We start from the raw sequence: 17,612 nt of genomic DNA on the forward strand, positions 1-17,612 counted from the left end.
CTTTGAGATACAAGTGTTTCCTGTAAAATTTTTGGGGTACCTACATTCAATTCTTTTGGGATATTTTTATAAGATTAATTACAAATCATTGACTGGTTAAGATTAAAAAATGAAAATATTCACTGTATTTTGAATCATATGTGGCATTTAAATTACGCACAAAGTTCCTCCAGATCATGAAATAGTGAGATTTCATAACAGTAGATAATAAGTATAGGTATATAATTATTATGTGCGAGAAAGATTTGTAATTCCCCTACAATTTTATAGTAAAATTGTAATGCATTACAAAAGTTCACAAGTCCAGTCAATGATTTGTAACTAATAAAAATAGATAGGTACCTAGTTAAGGTTTTGTTAGTTACTTTTCACTTATATATTTTTTCCAATTAAGTCAGGTAAATTAAAACAACATGGGGTAAATTGAAATTAGAACCTGGCAACATAAGTGAAGAATTGTTCAAGATAGCCATTTGCCCTATAACCAAATTTTACAAATATTCGCTTTCCAAAAGTTGTTATAACAATAAAAATTGATATCCTTTTATAGTATCAAATATACAGTAAGTAAAATCAAACCTAAAACCGGATTTTGGTTATATTGTGTTTTCATCCATGTTGAACTATTGATAAGTTCTGTGATTGCGTCATGTAAACGTATAGGTATACGACGTATCTGTAATTATTTTAGTGATCAATATAATTTCTTACTCCATATTTCTTTCATAATTTTAGCGTATTAGAAAAGTTATATTGATTGAGAGTTGGTGTACATCTTAACCTTTTAGTTTGACATGTAACCTAATCATTTTATTTTCTTGGCTCTGACACCATTTTTGTTAGGCCTTTGCATTTGTAATTAAAGTTTGCTGGGCCCCTCCCGTCGAGCTTCTGATTTGTGACTTGCAGACTATTTTGTCACATACAAAACATTAATGTGAAACTAACAATGTTTAGATACCTAGTTAAGGTTATGTTGATGTTTTGATTCCAGATGATTGATTAGTAAATTTTGTTGACAGTCTTGAATCGATTTACCTCGCTAGGATAACTCGGAATATGTGAATATTTAACTGGTCTTTGTGGTTTTAAAGTAGATTGGATCTTAGTAATGTGGAAAATATGTATTTTATGATTCAAATAATATTTCTTTTTTCTAAGCATTATGTATAATATTTACAGAAAAGTGTAGGGCACATAATGTATAGTGTATAATATATACAAATTGTCGGTTAATTACCCAATCTACAATATAATCACTAGACTAGTTTCCTATAAAAATAATAGTGTAAATAAATGGATATAATAAAAAACGAAATCAAAATGGAAGCAGAAGAGTTCAATCTGCAGTGGGAAGAAGAAAAGGTTGGTTACAATTTTCGTAACTCAATTTACAAACATGTATGACTTCTCATTAAATAATATCAAAAAACTTCCATACTAAAAGGTGTTGTGACTTTCGATTTTTTGATGGGAAGTTAAAAGAGAAAAGATTTGTTTGGATTTTTGTATTCGATTAACTCTGAAAGTACTGAACCAATTTTAATAATTATTCTGTCACCATTAGAAAGCTTCCAGTATGAATGAAGTCACTGGGAAAAGCTAGTTAAAGATATAAATACATTTTATAATTCATATTTATATTACAATTTATTCAGAACTTGAATAACCTTAATTTACAGAATTTCATTAATAACAATATGACGAACTGTTTATTTCAGTCTAATACAGTGGCAAGCGAAGAAGTTATATGTGGTATTGAAAATGTACAGCATGAATCTTATGGTAATATGGTGTGTATTCATTCAATCATCTTCAATTAACCTGAAAATGTTGTAAGATTTATAAAGCACTAGATGATGCCCGCGACTTTGTCCGCGTGGATTTAGGTTTCTTGAAATCCCGTGGGAACTCTTTGATTTTCCGGGATAAAAAGTAGCCTATGTGCTAATCCTGGATATTATCTATCTCCATTCCAAATTTCAGCCAAATCTGTCCAGTAGTTTTTGCGTGAAGGAGTAACAAACATACACACACACACACACACATACAAACTTTCGCCTTTATAATATTAGTGTGATAAGCTAGTCGTATTATTATTATGTACTATAAAGACAAAAATCATTTAGGTGTTAGATCCTAGGCTTCATTGTAAAAAAATATTCTAGTTATTCTACTAAAAGCTTAATGATCCAGACTAATTTATATATATTAAAGGCAATTCAGTACTAAAAAATCTAGATTAGAAGTTTGCATAGATCTCTTGATCTGCAAAATCAATGTCTAGTAAGAAAATAATAATGTCTATTGTCTATTAAACAGTATATATGTACATCCCAATGTTACAGGTTGATTAACTGGTTTAGTTCATCATTATTTTATAAATTAACTACTAGTATAGGTGTAGATAAAGAAAGATAGTATAAAGAGTGGATAAGAAGAGTGTAATAATCACCGTTTCTTTTTCAACAGACTTCTGAAGAAATAATAGCACACACAGATCAAATGGCAGCAGAGAATCTGATGTTTCTGTCTCAAGATGTAGTTAGCTATACAGAGAGTGCTGAGTTGGCTGAGGACCCTAATGTAGAATGTGTCACAGAGGAAGTCATCACTGATGACTGGGTTCTATCAGGTGGGCAGGAAAGGTGAGTTTTGTATGAGATCTTACAACTGACAAATCGCAATGTATGGATTACAAAAAGTGTGTGCTTAACTTGGCTCCTGAAAGTTTTAATACAAGAAACTATGCAGGGTTTAAGGTAGTACGTTCACTTGGTGTATATTGGCCAGTACCTTTCCATATATTGGCCAATACATTTGCCCAATATATGGAAAGCAAATGCTTATTAGCACTACAGAACACTCGGGTCCTATATCACCATCGCCCTAGTGCATGTTCACGTCATCTGTAAGATGCGGTTGCAAGGCTGCTTGCGATTTATTCCAAGCTAATGATGACTGCAACATAGTCTGCATGGAGTTAGGTTTTTGAAAAATCCCAGGGACCTCTTTGATTATCAGGAATTAAAAATGGCCATGTTTTATTCAGGGTCTAAGCTATCTCCATTCCAAATGTCAGCTTAATTGGGGTAAAGGAGTAAAAACATACAACGAATGCACAGTTTTAGACAAAAATTTACTCTCACTTATTGTGCTCACTCTTTCAACATGAATATGCTCTGAAGTTCCATTCCTATTTCTTATAAGGCAGATTTTTTTCTCAGGTGTCAGGTTCATTTCCCAATACCTGCAAATATTAATAATCTCTCTGTAAATTAAGAATAAAACAAAATATTGTTTGTTTCAGAGTTGAAGTGCCTTTAGAACATTTAGCAAATCCTGTTCAAGATGTTAAAATTGAAAACGACATTGATGTACCACTACCAACAGACCAAGTATGTATATTTCATCATCATCATCATCAACTGATAGATATCCACTACTGGATATAGGTCTCTTGTAGGGACTTTGTTGTTCTTTGTCAGCTTGGTGGGAGCTTTTTCAGAGTTGCCCTTTCCGGTGCGAAACCGCCATTCCAGCTTCGCAACCCGCTGTGCTATGTCCGTTACTCTAGTTCTCCTAGAGATCTCCTCGCTTCTAATTTGATCACATAGCGAAACTCCAAGCATATAGCTCTCTCCATCGCCCACTGACCCAGAGTTTTCTTATGAAGCCCATAGTTTATGTATTTATCTATCGGCAAAACCAATATTTTTTTTGACGTGACAACGTCTTATAATTCGATAGAGCCGGCTGCACGCACGAAAAAACATGACTCATGCGGCGTTACCTCGCTCTGAGGCGTTCCATGTAAGGCTTGAAGTGCAAGCGAGAGCGCGGAACGAGCGACAAAGAAGCACAATCGGCCTTTGTTGTCAAGTTCAACCTTTGTTGTCAGTAAACCGACTTTACAGACAACCAATTTTTTGTTTTTTTAGTTTTATTTATTTAATTACAGACTTAGTGAAAAGTGAATGTTTTACACCAAATTTTGTAGATCAAAGCACTAGGTAAACACAGACTGCTGTTTCCAATATGCAGCCCAAATAGTCTGTAGTCTGTGCTAGGGCTGACAAAAATCATCAGCTTTAAAAGATTGATTTATTTAAGATTTAAAAAATCAATGGTTGTTAACAATAAAATAATACATAATAATCTTATGTATTAGGATGAGTACACAGCAATGCGGCCGTGGCCGTGCGACTTCTGCTCGCGTCGGTTCCGCAAGAAGGCCGCGCTCATGAACCACATGGTGGCGCACCAGAACGACCGGCCGCACGCCTGCAACCTGTGCGGCGTGCGCTACGTGCGCAAGTGCGACCTCATGAACCACCTCAAGGTGCACGCCATGGTGCCTGACACGCCCGACATGATGGATTATGGTAAGTGAACGATTACATGGAAATATACTCCTATCCACCTCAGGATTCACGCCATAGTGCCCGATACGCCTGACATGGTGGATTATGGTAAGTGAGCGATTAGGGGGAAAATACTCCTGTGTGGCGTGCGCTACGTGCGAAGATGCGATCTTATGAACCACCTCAAGGTGCACGCCATTGAACTAAACAATTATAATAGAACCAGCCAAGTGCGAGTCTGGCTTCGCTCTATACAATGATACCCCACATGCTAAGTGTTATCCCCCCTACCATAAACTGCCTTTTTTAATAATTGACGACAGAATTATGATGGAGACATCTGTAGTAAACTTAAACAATCAAGCTTTCTATAATTAAAAATTGTGGAATAAATATAAATCAACTGATTGTATACTGCTACTCAATACATACTCTTTTGTTTGCAGAAGAAATAGTTGCTCCTCAAGTGCTTAAAACTAAGAAAAAGAGAGGCAGACGGAAAAAGAATCCAGAACCAGTCGAGGTAAAATATTTTTCAATTTTATAAATCCAGGTATCTGGATTCTAGATAAATACATTTAGGTATTGTTTTCCTAAAGTAGTAATTTTATTATTAGTAGTATCATAGCTAGTATAAAACTTTTCGCCAGTACGTTTCACATGCGCCAAGCTACGCCAGTTTTTATCATTTTTTATTGTTTAAAACTAATTTTTCCTGTTTTTGATAAGAACGAAATAAACAACCATGTAGTTGATTTCAGTGTTTTTCGGTAATTATGTGAAATTGTATATGGCAACAGTCATCAAAAATATAACCCTGTCTTTGCTGTCGTACTGTTGTACATTCTGGTACAGAACAAGACCTAGACTTTGGTGTGCGCAGGACTAATACCAGACCTGACCAGATCTGTAAAGCTTGGTCAAATCCTTTATTACTGGACTCTGTGATGCTCTTTATGACCCCGTCTTCAGGACAAAGTTTGGCTTTGCTAGTCACATTAGATTTCACGCAACATGTTAGAACTCCAGACATAATCAAGAGACGTTGTTGGCGCTACGCCGAGGACACTATCAGCATCATGATTTCGGTAATAGACAAAAATAGGGTACATACACAGGCCAGTGTAACAGTAATTTGTTAGATAATAATTTATTAATAAGTATACAACTAAATTACATGTCAACTGAGGAGTGTGATTCTTTTGCTGATCGATTATGGGAAAACTGCCTCAATCATTGTTACAAGCCCATTTTGTTGTGATTTGTCGAGTTTATGGTATTTTTGCTGCAAGAATGCATTTTCGCCCATAGTGAGAGAGTGTCGGCCAATCAGAGGTGATTGTGATCGTAACACCCGCTGTCAAACTAGCGGAGGCGCTGGTTCGGATCTTATCCGTCGCATAACATAGTATCTATATATGTTGCGCAGAACGGCGTCTGGGAGCACATGACGTCGGCGCGCACGCAGCAGTGGTCGCGCCGCGGCCGCGAGCCCAACAAGGCGGCGCCCTCGCCCGCGCCCGCGCCGCCCTCCCCGCCGTCACCCTCGCCCTCGCCGCCCGCGCCGCCGCCCACCGACCCCACGCGCCCCTTCGTGTGCCGCCACTGCGGGGTCGGCTTTGCCCGAGAGAAGGCCTTGCAGTCGCATGCGAGGGTGAGTTCCATAACTATTCGTTTCTAGAAAGTTCTTACTCACACCCCTTTGTGTGCCACCACTGCAGAATCGGCCTCACCCGGGAGAAGGCGCTGTAGTCGCCTACGTAGTACATACATTCACACTCTGTCAACATTGAACATTTTCGTAGTTTCAAAGTCATATTGGTATCGCTCAAGATTGTCAATACGCTGCGTGGTATATTTTTAAGCTCCGTCTACCAAGGTAAGTTGTCCATGGTGCCTTTTAAGCTTGATTTCAAATACTTCCTTAGATTATTCGTAAGTCGGGACTTAAGTAGCGTAACAGTAAGAATGTTGGGATTTCCCACCTGTTTAACAAAAGGATTGTTGTCGCAGATACACGGCGGGGACTCGCCCGTGGATTGCGGCGAGTGCGGCGAGCTGTGCTGGTCGCGTGAGGCGCTGCGCGCACACCGTGCCTCGCGCCACCCGAACCTGCCGCCTGTCGCGCCGCGAACCGACCTCGTCTACGAGGACAACTCGGGTGAGTGGTGACAATCACAAACAAATGTATCTCGCTCACTCTTATGGCCGATAATAAAATGCGTTTCCTATAAGAGAGTGTGAGATAGAGAATACAAAAGTCGATTATTTTTGATAAATAATCTGCTTACACTAACTAGCACTGGTGCTATTTACGTCCCCATCCAAAATTCCATTAAAAAATTCTCTTTAGAAACTGGACAAATGCAAGTTATTCTTCCACAATTTTCGTTTCATAATAAAAACTTCTTGTAGTGAAACAATTTTTTTTTGTCGTAGAGTGGTGTTTTTGTGTTGTTGATGGTCAATTTATTATAGTTCGCGAGTTAGTATGTATGGGAAGTAGGAATGGGTAAATACTAAAAAGGTACTGTCTATTTCTTGTATAGGTGACGATATGGAGTTCAGGCTGTCCCCGGTAGCGCACAGCGGCAGCGAGCGCGAGCGCGAGCGGGAGCGCGCGGTGGACGTGCGCGGGCCCGAGCTGTTCTGCGGCGACTGCGGCGTGGCCTTCCAGCGCGCAGACCTGCTGCGACGACACGTGGCCGCCGCGCACAGGTTTGTTTTCGTGTTCAAATTTCGCAAACTAGAAACGCTTATAAGCTTGCTCCGCCTCAAAAAGGTCCAAAATCAATCAGAGAGGCTTCAATGGCACATCACGAGGTGTTATCATTAGTGTAGAAGTATACTTTGTGTGCAGTTACAAGCGGCACGACAGCACGAGCAGCGCGTGGGAGCAGGAGCACACGTGCGACGTGTGCGGCGAGAGCTGCACGGACGCGCTGCAGCTGCTGGCGCATGCGGAGAGGCACGCGGAGCGGCCGCGCACCAACAACAGGTATACTTGACCGAGCTCCGAGCCTACTTCGCTGAACTTGCACTGTGCGTCCATTTGTATGTTCTGAATCTCATAAAGTCATAATTCATGAACGAATGCAATACGCGGGCCTTCAATTACTTTTTTACATGGCATAATATTGTATATCAAATCTTTGCAAAGAGCAACCGCCGAGTTCCTTGCTGGTTCTTCTCGGTAGGAAAGGTATTCCGAACCAGTGGTAGATGCTCTTGACGATTCAAAAGTACTTGCGAAAGTCTAATTGAATAAAAATATTTTGAATTTGAATGAGCTGCCTAATTTTTCTGCCAAAATTGTTGTACTTTTTTGTTTGCCTTATTTAATAAACGTGATCGTGACGGTCTCCGCATTCGCAAGCAGATGTCGCTTCTAACTCATACGAAGAAATCAATCAATAATCACTCGATACACGAACCCAAGCCTAATTACTCACGACACACGCACTAGATGGCAGCACGGGTAACTTAATCGGAAGTCAAAGTAGAACACGCAAATCTGAATCGCAGTAATGGAGCGTTTGGGAATGAGCACTATATATAGAAGTTTCGAGATGCAACTGTCTATATGTCCGTACGGACTATCTAAATGGCAAACCGAAGCTCATGTCACCGCCAGACACTTATGTTTAATGGTAATAATTTTGTCACAGGTTGAAGCGAACAGCCCGAGGGCGAAATAACACGTCGTCGAATAGTGGTTCTAGACAATTCCCGTGTAGAGAGTGTGGTAAGTAAAGATATTTGATATTTTGATATTATTTATTATCACTTCCCATGTTACAAATGCGAAAGTGTGTTTGTTTATTCTTCAATCACGTCGCAACGGAGCTACGGATCATTTTTACATTAAAAAAAATGGAGGGCTCTTGAAATTTTTTTGCCATAGTATCGGGTGGGATGTCAAATGAAAGAGGAAAAAAGTATGCCATATAGAAACCGACCAAGGGTATGGGTTTAATTAAGCTACCATAGTAGTTCCCCGTATCCCGGAAAATCAGAGTTCCCACGGCATTTTTAATAAACCTAAATCCACGCGGACGAAGTCGCGGACATTATCTAGTAAAAAATAAAAAATCTTGTTTCAGGCAAAGTGTTTGGATCTCGAAGCTCCCAACAGATTCACGTCCGTATTCACACGGGGGAACGCCCGTACGCGTGTCGGTTTTGTTGGAAGGCCTTCGCGGACGGCGGCACACTGCGCAAGCATGAAAGGATTCATACTGGTCAGTACACATTTTTATTTTTTTATTTATTTGTTTATAGATTTAAACCTCATTTACATTAGAGCTTTTTAACGTCCGTTAAAAAAGCGTCTAAATAGAACAAATGTATTCCCAAGTGTATGTTCACTCGTCAACGCTTTTTTACGTATGAACGGTCACTCCTACCTAAATGTGATAATCTACAACACGAAAGGGGAGGATATTTACTGGAATGCCCCATAAACTCATAAATTTTAAACTCACATTTACCCAAAATCTGATTATGGCTTGAAAGCAGATAGAGATATATTAGAAAAAAAAATTGCCAGCAAATGCAAGCATATTATTTACGTGGGTTTTAACAATTAATCATCCACATAATATTATCCTGCCAATCGTGGCGTGCAAAATTACTTTTTACTTAAACTAATAAAATAATAAAAATTGTTGCTGCCCCAACTGAAGTGATATGTTTATTTTTAACCGACTTCAAAAGGTTCTCAATTCGTCAGAATCTTTTTGTTTATGATGCAACATTTTGTTTGGTTGCAGGCGAGAAGCCGTACGCGTGCGCGGTGTGTCCGCGCGCGTTCAACCAGCGCGTGGTGCTGCGCGAGCACGTGCGCTCGCACCACTCCGCGCCCGACCGCCGCGCCAACGGTCAGCCCTCCAATCTCTTTGTTATTATCATCAAAGCATTAAGTCTGGGTGAACTTCATGCTTTGATTTCTAATTTCTTTTGTTATACTGGCCCTACTTCATACATACATGCACGTGTAGAAACAAAAAAAAACCGACCAAGTGCGAGTCAGACTCGCGCACCGAGGGTTCCGTACTCAGGTATTTTACCGACATTTCGCTCGATTTGATTTTTGTTCCTCCCTGTGCCTGTGTTGGGGGCAAAGGAACCATCAGCGAATAGTAGTTAGTTGTAGTAAATAGAATAAATGAAACAGCAATTATTAATGTTTGGAATGTAATTACTAATTAGTAAATTAAGTAAATTGTTATATTTATAATGTTTGTAGGTGGTTACCAATACGTGTGCGTGGTGTGCGGGCGGCCGCTGCACTCGAGCGCGGAGCTGGTGCAGCATCTCATTCAGCATTGCGATGAGAACACCGCCTTGAAGAGACAACCTCAAGTTAGTGTTTACTTGGACAGTTTAATTTAGACTCTGAACATAAAATATCGATTAATTATTTATCTATCTGGCTCGAGGGACCACAAAGATGCAAAGAGCAATGTGAACCGCAGTTTTTAGTTGTATGATTTTTAGTTAATTTTGATGGTTAACTTATGAATTTTTCTTCCTCAACTTATAAATGTGTTGAGTCATGAGTGTGGTTTTTGCGACCTTATCGTAATTTGTTATCAGCAATAAACTAATATTTATCGGAATAAAATAGAATGTACTTTACCCTCATAATATGTATATACATATACAATTCTTCAAACAGAACGGACCGAGAAAGTACAAGCGGCGGCGGAAAATCAAAACTGAAGAGTCGCCCTCGCCCCTCAACTGGAACCGCGCGTCCCCCTCGCCGGTGCGCACCCCTTCCCCCGCCCCCTCCCCCACCCGCTCGCACTCCCCCTCGCGGACAGAGTCCCGCTCCCCCTCCCTCTCGCCGCGGCCCACTCGCGCCGGTCGTCCCCCCCGCGCGCCGCCCGTCCCCCGCTTGTCCCCGCTGCCGCGGCGGCGGAGGCGGCGAGCGCCCGTTGCGCCCCCGCCGCGCCCCAAGATGATACACACCGAGGAACCTCGCTCTAAGGCTAAGCAGGTACGATGCAAACTTTAATAGAAGTAAGAGGAATTATCCCCTTCCCGGATGGTGGCAAGCCCTTTTGGTTTGCGTCGCGCATTAGCTCGTGAGTCAACGTTTCGTTCCAGGCTGTAAGTAAGAGCAATACACGTGCGCAGACCCATACCCTCCACTGCCTGTTCACATGACTTATGTGACACCAACTCCAAATCAGGCCAATCTCGACTGAAACTTGCTATGAAAAATTAATTTGTTGTTTCTTATCACAGGCGCGGAATCGCAGACCGCCCCGGCACCCCGCAGACGATCTTAAAGCGATCGGGCCGCAGTCCCCCTCCCCGCCGCCCGCGGAGCCCACACCCTCTGCGGAACCCGGGGCCTTTAAGTGCGAGATGTGCTCTATGGAATTCCCACGACGAGACGCGCTCCTCCTACACGTGCCCGTACATATATGACGTAAGAGAAACCTACGGCCGCGGCGGGCACCCTAAACACCATGAGGAGACTTGCGAACTTTGTTGAACCAACCGACGTTTCGCGATGTTACATCACTTCCAATATTATAAGTATCGAAAAGTGCGAGATTTATTTGAGTTCCCGCGCTAATATGCTTCTCGTGCCGGATATGATGCAAGAGCTACAGAATATAATGTGGCATGCGCTTAAAGACTTATGAAAAAATGCGAAAAGTGCCAACTGCTGGGCAGCGATTTTAACATCGCTTCCAAAATTATCAATATCGAAAAAGTACAAGTGAGTGTGTTCTCGCCCTAAGATACTTTTGTGCTAGAGAAAACCACAGGCGGGCGTGCGCCCTAAAGATCGGAAACTTCTGATATTTTTTCGTGTCTAGTGGTGTGGCCACACACATCGCCAGCCCGGCTAGCAAGGGCAGTAGATCTACTGCCCATGCTAACCGGGCAGGAGTCATATTTGCGTGATGTGCTTCGATATAAGACATCAAGTAACCTTCGTTTGCTTCGTGCTTAGCTTATGTGCGAAATGATTCATCGAAAGACTGAAGTCGCTCGCTAACGATATACGGATGGTACTTGCTGGCTCGATTTTCACCATTCAGTCAAAAAATTAGAGGAGTTATATATGACGAACGTTGAAATTGTGTACTCTTAGGCCAAGAATAAATTTAGTGAAATGTGGTTTTCCGACAGCAATTCTTGGACATTGTACGGAATTTTGCTAGATTTGTATCATGGCTTAGATGGAACCTCCCATATGGGTAGCCTTCGGTTTTATCATTCCCATGTAGCATTTCGAATAGGGCTACACCAGTTTTGGCAGCCAAAGATTATGTTTCACCCAATCCTTTGCAACAAAGTGACCTTTAATCAAAAATTAATTTAAATTTTAAATAATTTTTTCAGTAAATGATGAGATTTAAATCGAAGTATCTACTACTTACATATGGTATTATGGAGTCAACTTGAAGATGTAAATATATCCATTTTAACAACTGACTCTTACATGCTCTTGAATTCTGATGTATGAAACAATTTTGTTGTAATTACAGGTCACTAGTGTTGCATTGTATTGTAATGAGTGTAAAATTATAGGATACAGTTATAATTTTTTACAATATGAATGCAATTGTATAAATATATTGTATAGTGTATAGGTATTTTAATAATAAATATTTACACAATCCTACACTGAATAAAAACCACGTTCCGACATTGAAATTTTATTATTACATGTATGTGAATTATATTTGTATTATGGTGTATAAGTACTTGGTAACTTTCAGACTGTAAATTAGTATGTAATTTATTCAAGCCAGGTGTCAATTGCTTTAGATAGAATTGTATATAAATGTATTATATTAATTAATAAAGTCCTTGAAAATATTTTGTGTCATTTTAATGGTGTTATAATTAGGGGAGTCCATTAATACCTTACATAAGTATGTGTTGTTTTTGTTTTTGAAAAAATCTATTTGATTTTATTTTTGATTCTAACTCTATTATTGTAATTCTGAAGAATTGTAAAGTATTCATATAATGTAACCTACATTATATAGTAGTGATAATAAAAACGGATCTCACATGAGAGCAAAAGAGGAATCACTGGCTCAGAACAATGACAATCTGGAGATTGGATAAAATTAAAATAGGCTTGATTTAACGGTGAAGGGAAACGTGAGGAAACTTGTATGCCTGAGAGTTAAGTTGTCAAAGGTGTATTAAGACTGCTAATTCCACTGGGCCAGCGTGGCAGACTATGGCCTGAACTCTTTTCATTCTGAGGAGACCCCTTCTCAGTTGTGGGCTGTCAATGGATTAATCATGACCTTTTGATGAAGCTATCTGCTATCAATAATATTTCACACATTTACAATGTTACCCGTGATGACTGTTATGAGTTACTTCCGCTTCATAGTACCTATACAATACATATAGTATTGCGATGCAAATAAATCTTGTGAAACGGAACTGAAACTGATGATTTGTCCAAATGTCACTTGTCATTTGTCAATGTCATTCTTATTTGATTGTACATACTTTTTGATTTGGTGATGTTGTCGTATTTATCCAATTAAATTTTAATTATTCGACAAACCTTTAAAATAGTTATATAAAATAGTTCCATTTATTCATATCCGAGTGATATTCGGAATATTCAGCAGGCTGTATAAGTTTTTGGTAGAGTTTGGTCATTTGTGAATAAAAAAAAAACAATTTGTACAGTTGATCCACGTAACTCTGTGAAATTATATATTTTCAAGTTGAATTTCATTATTGAGTCATCACGGCGGGTCGAAGCGGCAGCATGCGTCGAGCCAGGGATGGCTATCCATATCAGCCTATACCCCGGGCTCCCACAGACGATGTGCTCGAACACGAAAACGAAAGGATGGCTGGAGAGCTTGGCGAAAAAATATCTACATTGAAACATATGTCGATAGAAATCGGCAATGAGGTGCGATATCAAGACAAAATTTTACGAGGATTGGATGATGATGTAGACAGAAGCTCTGGCTTTCTCGGCAAAACCATGGGAAGAGTACTCAGACTTGGCAAAGGAAATCACAACTATTACATATTTTATTTGTTCATCTTTTCAATTTTCGTGTTTTTCTTGCTGTATATTGTATTAAAATTCAGATGATTTATTATAGTAGGGTATATAATGTGTCTGGATCGGGATTTGGAAGATTTATGTAAATATTGCCTTGTTTTAGGAATCCTTATTTAATTATTTTGTAATAAATAAAATTGTATAAAGAAATTTTGATTTTCATTCATTTATTATTTAAATAACTATTGAACTTAATATAATGTTGATCAGTAATCAGCTTTATTAGAAAAAATAAAAACAAATTATACTTATAATTATTTAATATATGCTGCAATAACTTTTACACAATAACTGTTAACAGACCTTCATAAATTTTATCCAGAATCGGAAATCTCATACAATTCCTGTAAAGTCTTGCAATTATGTTCACTAAACCCATTTTGTTTCACAGCAATATATACTCTACTAGTAGTTTTTGATTTTCTTGAGCATCCATAAGCTGTATCAATGAGAAGTGCTGTAACACCACAAGCATTTTGAAAATTATCACTACAGTATGCACTTAAATCATCTAAAATAATCGTCGATGGAATAGTTTGCCAATCTGGTAACGTTGCCACACCTTCGATAAGTGTGTGTAAGTTAGTAGCATATAGGAAAATTATCATTTTCATGTAATGTCTATCTACTTGATTTAAATCCTGAGATAGCTGAGGTAGTTCCTTCCATTCTTCTGGTAATATGTATAAAACTTTTCCATACTTTGCGCATGTTATTGCTTTATCAAAGAGTATCTTACGATTTTGTTCAGCATCTCTAAAATAAAAGTCGCAAGTAACGAAAGTTACTTGCGACTTCACTTCAGCCATAATTTTCAAAAAAACAAGAAAATCAATCTCTTGAAACTCCAATTCACCTTGAATTAAATATTTTTACCCACAGCTCTTCATTTGCTTTTTTCACTTACTTACTTGTAAATTAATTTTCCATAACATATTTATATTTTACAGCAGCTAAAACCACTTAAAAGCTGTTTATGTTCAAAAAAAGTTCTTCAAAGCGATATTTGAAACAATATGTGGTCTGTGAACAATATTGAATTTTTGTAAGCAACTTTTTGACACTGACACTACAAACGTGAGATATTTTTTTAAACGGCTCTGGATTCTAGCTTTTTTGATCCTGACAAGAAGCGGCAGCTTGAAATTAGCATAGATTTGATTACCTAGTTTGGCGAGCGAAACATCTCCCAGTAGAAATTATAACCAGCAAACCAAGGAAAAATGCATTATATCGCAGCGAAATGACATAAACAGGGAGTTTGCCATATCTCTAACTGTCCCTTAGGAATACGGCTAACTTCCGTGAGATGTTAAAACGACAACTCAATAGACAATTTAACTAAACAAATCTAGTTATATCATAGAATACTGAACACAGTTTAGTGACTAGTGAAACACCTGCTGATAATTCATAATACGGGTAGTATAATATGGCACATGGTTGTCATCTAGCCAAACCAAATTCATATTTTGGCGCCCTTCTTCCTCTGGGATTTTGCGATTAGGTTCATTGAATGTGGTTCAGTACGAAATCTGAGTAGCAAAATCTAAAGTTGTTAGATTAGAACACAAACATTCATGTGCACTTAGGTTCTCCTCGGCAATACCATCATTATCAATTAGTGTTTCACTAGACTAGAATCGAAATCTGATCATCCCGACCCCATGCAGTCTTATCTATCCTACCCCAAGAATATTTGCGTGAAGAAAGTCCGTCGCGCCAAAGACTACAATATTATACTGGTCGCGCGACGAACCGAATTGACTGACTGTAACGACGCGTCGTTACATTAATTAATAAATTATGCTGTCTTCATGATATCACATTTGTTTAGTGAAATGGTCTAATTGAGTTGTCGTTTTAACGTTAAAATTGAAAATATTTTTATTTAATTAAGTATACTTTTGCAAGTACTTTTACAAGTGCATCTACCATTTGAATTATAGTCATTTGACATATCCCTGAGGGATATGGCCAACTCCCGGTTTATGCCGTTTCGCTGCGTAATATAGGTACATTTCTTGCCGCAGCTTGCATTTACGAGGTGGTGAAAAGAAGGACAAATAAAAATAAAGTGTTACATATTATTAGTAAACAAATTTTTATTTTTTATTAAAAAAAATGTTTATGTACAATGCTTCATGGAGTACCTATATTATGTAATAATGAAATTAAAATTGATTAATGAATGTGCATTGAGATAAGTGCTATCCTTTTCTGCAAAGAGCATTATGAAAGAGATAGTAATACATTTAGACCTGTGATTTTAGTTTAGAGATTGTGTACAACAGAATCCTTTCGGTTTGTGGTGACCATTTCCTGATAATTCAAGTTCAAAATATTTTATTCAATTAGAGTTTTACAAGTTCTTTTGAATCAATAATATAATCATTCCCCTTCATTCATTCATGTATAGTTCATTCCCAGTATGGCCACTTCTAGATATAGTCACATAAATTTTACATTGACAAAACTCAAGAGGAATAATCAAATCACATTTTCAGATTTATATTTTTGCAATGTAGTTCGAGTGTATATCAGGGAGTGGTCATAACGGGAAGTGGCCACACCAGTGATCAAAAGGGGAATGAACTTTTTATTTATTTATTCAGATACAAGTTAGCCCATGACTGCAATTTCACCTGGTGGTAAATGATGATGCAGTCTTAGATGAAAGTGGGTTAAGCTGGAAAGGGTACGACAATTTTTATTAAACCCATACCCTTTGGTTTCTACACGGCATGATACCGAAACGCCAAATCGCTTGGCACCACGGCTTTGCCGCTAGGGTGGTAACTAGCCACGGCCGAAGCCTCCAACCACACTCAGACCAGAGAAAAGAAATTATAAAATTCCAAATTGCCTCTGCCGGGAATCGAACCCGAGACCTCCCACTTTTAAGGCCACTGCACCAGGGATGTCCTCATATCGGGCTGTAGTCACCACAGACTGAAAGGAATAGACGCCCACAATATAAACAACTTTGTCAAAGGTTATCTAATTTTCCACAAAATAATATAATGACAAAGTTCTACAATAAAATTTGTACAGAGCCTCCAAAAATCTCAACTGCTCCGACAATATACATACGTTCAGCCGCAATATAATAAGTATGCCATCTTTATGTAGACATAAACAAAAAATAAATTCTTTTTAAATCTCTCCTACAATGATGATGTCACATACTTCATTTACTTGTGGATAGAATATGTAATGTGTACCAATAGAATATCAAGCAAATTGTAAGAGCCGGTAGCTCGATTCCGTAAAACCTGCATGAATCATTACAATCGCAATTGTTCGACCGTCAACCAATCAGAGGTGATTGCGATCGTGACATTGGCATTGTAGCTGTCATTCTACTGCAATCGAGTTGCTGTTTAATAACCGCCACATAAACTTTAACTGGACTTCGTCTGCGATGGCGTTTGCTGGCGCGCGTGTTGTGCTTGTTTGGAGTGTTTTTTTTTTGTTAAGAGTGGCTGGTTTTTGTGTTAGTTGGTGTTTTTTGGTGGTGGAACTGACTGGGAAGCGCTCTAAAGGGGCGCCGCGCGTATGTCGGCGGACGCCGGCGCAGACGGAGTCCATACTTGTATAAATTCAATAACTTGAAAATATCACAAACTTGACATTGGCTAATCAGAGTAAAGCCAGATTTAAAGAGAAAAAAAAAAAACTTTAACTGTCAAAATGTCAAATTTATCCATTAGATAAAGTTTATCTGGAGGTTGTGAAACAGGCCCAAGTCTTCTAAATAATTTCTTAACACTAAATAGCTGTGTCTAATTAACTATGCACTATAAAGGAGAGAAAACTTGTGATTTTCTCTGATACTATTTTATCGTTTATAATGATCTGAAATTTTTCAATGTCAAAAAATCTATATTACCTTACTATATACAAAATAATATATGTATTTTCCTGATACAGGCTCATCGCACCTCAATAGCTATATTATAACAAATGTCTTATTTTATCTTACAGGACCTACTACTAAATTCTATTTTAAATTTTAATGAAAGAAACACATTTTCAAAATGCCACCCCCACCCTATGCTATGCGTTGTAAACAAAATTGTAGTATCGTCGAAAATCTTCTTGGGTTCTGGCGAATCAAAGTTGCTAATTTTGACTTACGAGAACTTAAGCGACACAGCGTTGAAAGT

The 17,612-nt window shown here is 38.5% G+C and overlaps 2 protein-coding genes across 8 annotated transcripts; both read left to right on the forward strand.

The window, feature by feature from the left end:
• The first annotated feature begins 420 nt into the window (after nucleotides 1–420).
• On the forward strand, nucleotides 421–12,212 carry LOC123872654 (zinc finger protein 497). 7 transcript variants are annotated; one of them, XM_045917072.1, is made up of 18 exons: nucleotides 421–663; nucleotides 995–1,061; nucleotides 1,183–1,365; nucleotides 1,722–1,793; nucleotides 2,473–2,648; nucleotides 3,311–3,398; nucleotides 4,172–4,385; nucleotides 4,811–4,887; nucleotides 5,794–6,018; nucleotides 6,378–6,525; nucleotides 6,914–7,082; nucleotides 7,225–7,362; nucleotides 8,033–8,109; nucleotides 8,468–8,605; nucleotides 9,137–9,244; nucleotides 9,613–9,728; nucleotides 10,045–10,368; nucleotides 10,620–12,212. In XM_045917072.1, the coding sequence occupies exons 3-18, from the start codon at nucleotides 1,297–1,299 to the stop codon at nucleotides 10,803–10,805; spliced, it is 2,325 nt and encodes a 774-aa protein (XP_045773028.1). In that variant the 5' UTR covers nucleotides 421–663; nucleotides 995–1,061; nucleotides 1,183–1,296; the 3' UTR covers nucleotides 10,806–12,212. The 7 variants fall into 7 exon arrangements, with proteins under 7 accessions (XP_045773028.1, XP_045773031.1, XP_045773032.1 ...); XM_045917075.1 differs by having other exon boundaries at nucleotides 421–563; XM_045917076.1 differs by having other exon boundaries at nucleotides 421–563; nucleotides 1,023–1,061.
• Nucleotides 12,213–12,838: 626 nt separating this feature from the next.
• On the forward strand, nucleotides 12,839–14,029 carry LOC123872687 (BET1 homolog). The gene has a single exon (XM_045917139.1). It carries the CDS (start codon nucleotides 13,135–13,137, stop codon nucleotides 13,471–13,473), a length of 339 nt encoding a protein of 112 aa, XP_045773095.1. The 5' UTR covers nucleotides 12,839–13,134; the 3' UTR covers nucleotides 13,474–14,029.
• Nucleotides 14,030–17,612: the final 3,583 nt, after the last annotated feature.

Source organism: Maniola jurtina, chromosome 15 (genome assembly GCF_905333055.1).
Source record: "Maniola jurtina chromosome 15, ilManJurt1.1, whole genome shotgun sequence".
Taxonomy (NCBI): Eukaryota; Metazoa; Arthropoda; class Insecta; order Lepidoptera; family Nymphalidae; genus Maniola; species Maniola jurtina.

Coding starts and splice junctions, on each gene's coding strand:
- LOC123872654 (XM_045917072.1), top strand. CDS start 1,297: ATGGATATAATAAAAAACGAAATCAAAATGGAAGCAGAAGAGTTCAAT. Junction 1,366..1,721: donor TGCAGTGGGAAGAAGAAAAG/GTTGGTTACAAT, acceptor TGTTTATTTCAG/TCTAATACAGTGGCAAGCGA. Junction 10,369..10,619: donor CTCGCTCTAAGGCTAAGCAG/GTACGATGCAAA, acceptor TTCTTATCACAG/GCGCGGAATCGCAGACCGCC.
- LOC123872687 (XM_045917139.1), top strand. CDS start 13,135: ATGCGTCGAGCCAGGGATGGCTATCCATATCAGCCTATACCCCGGGCT.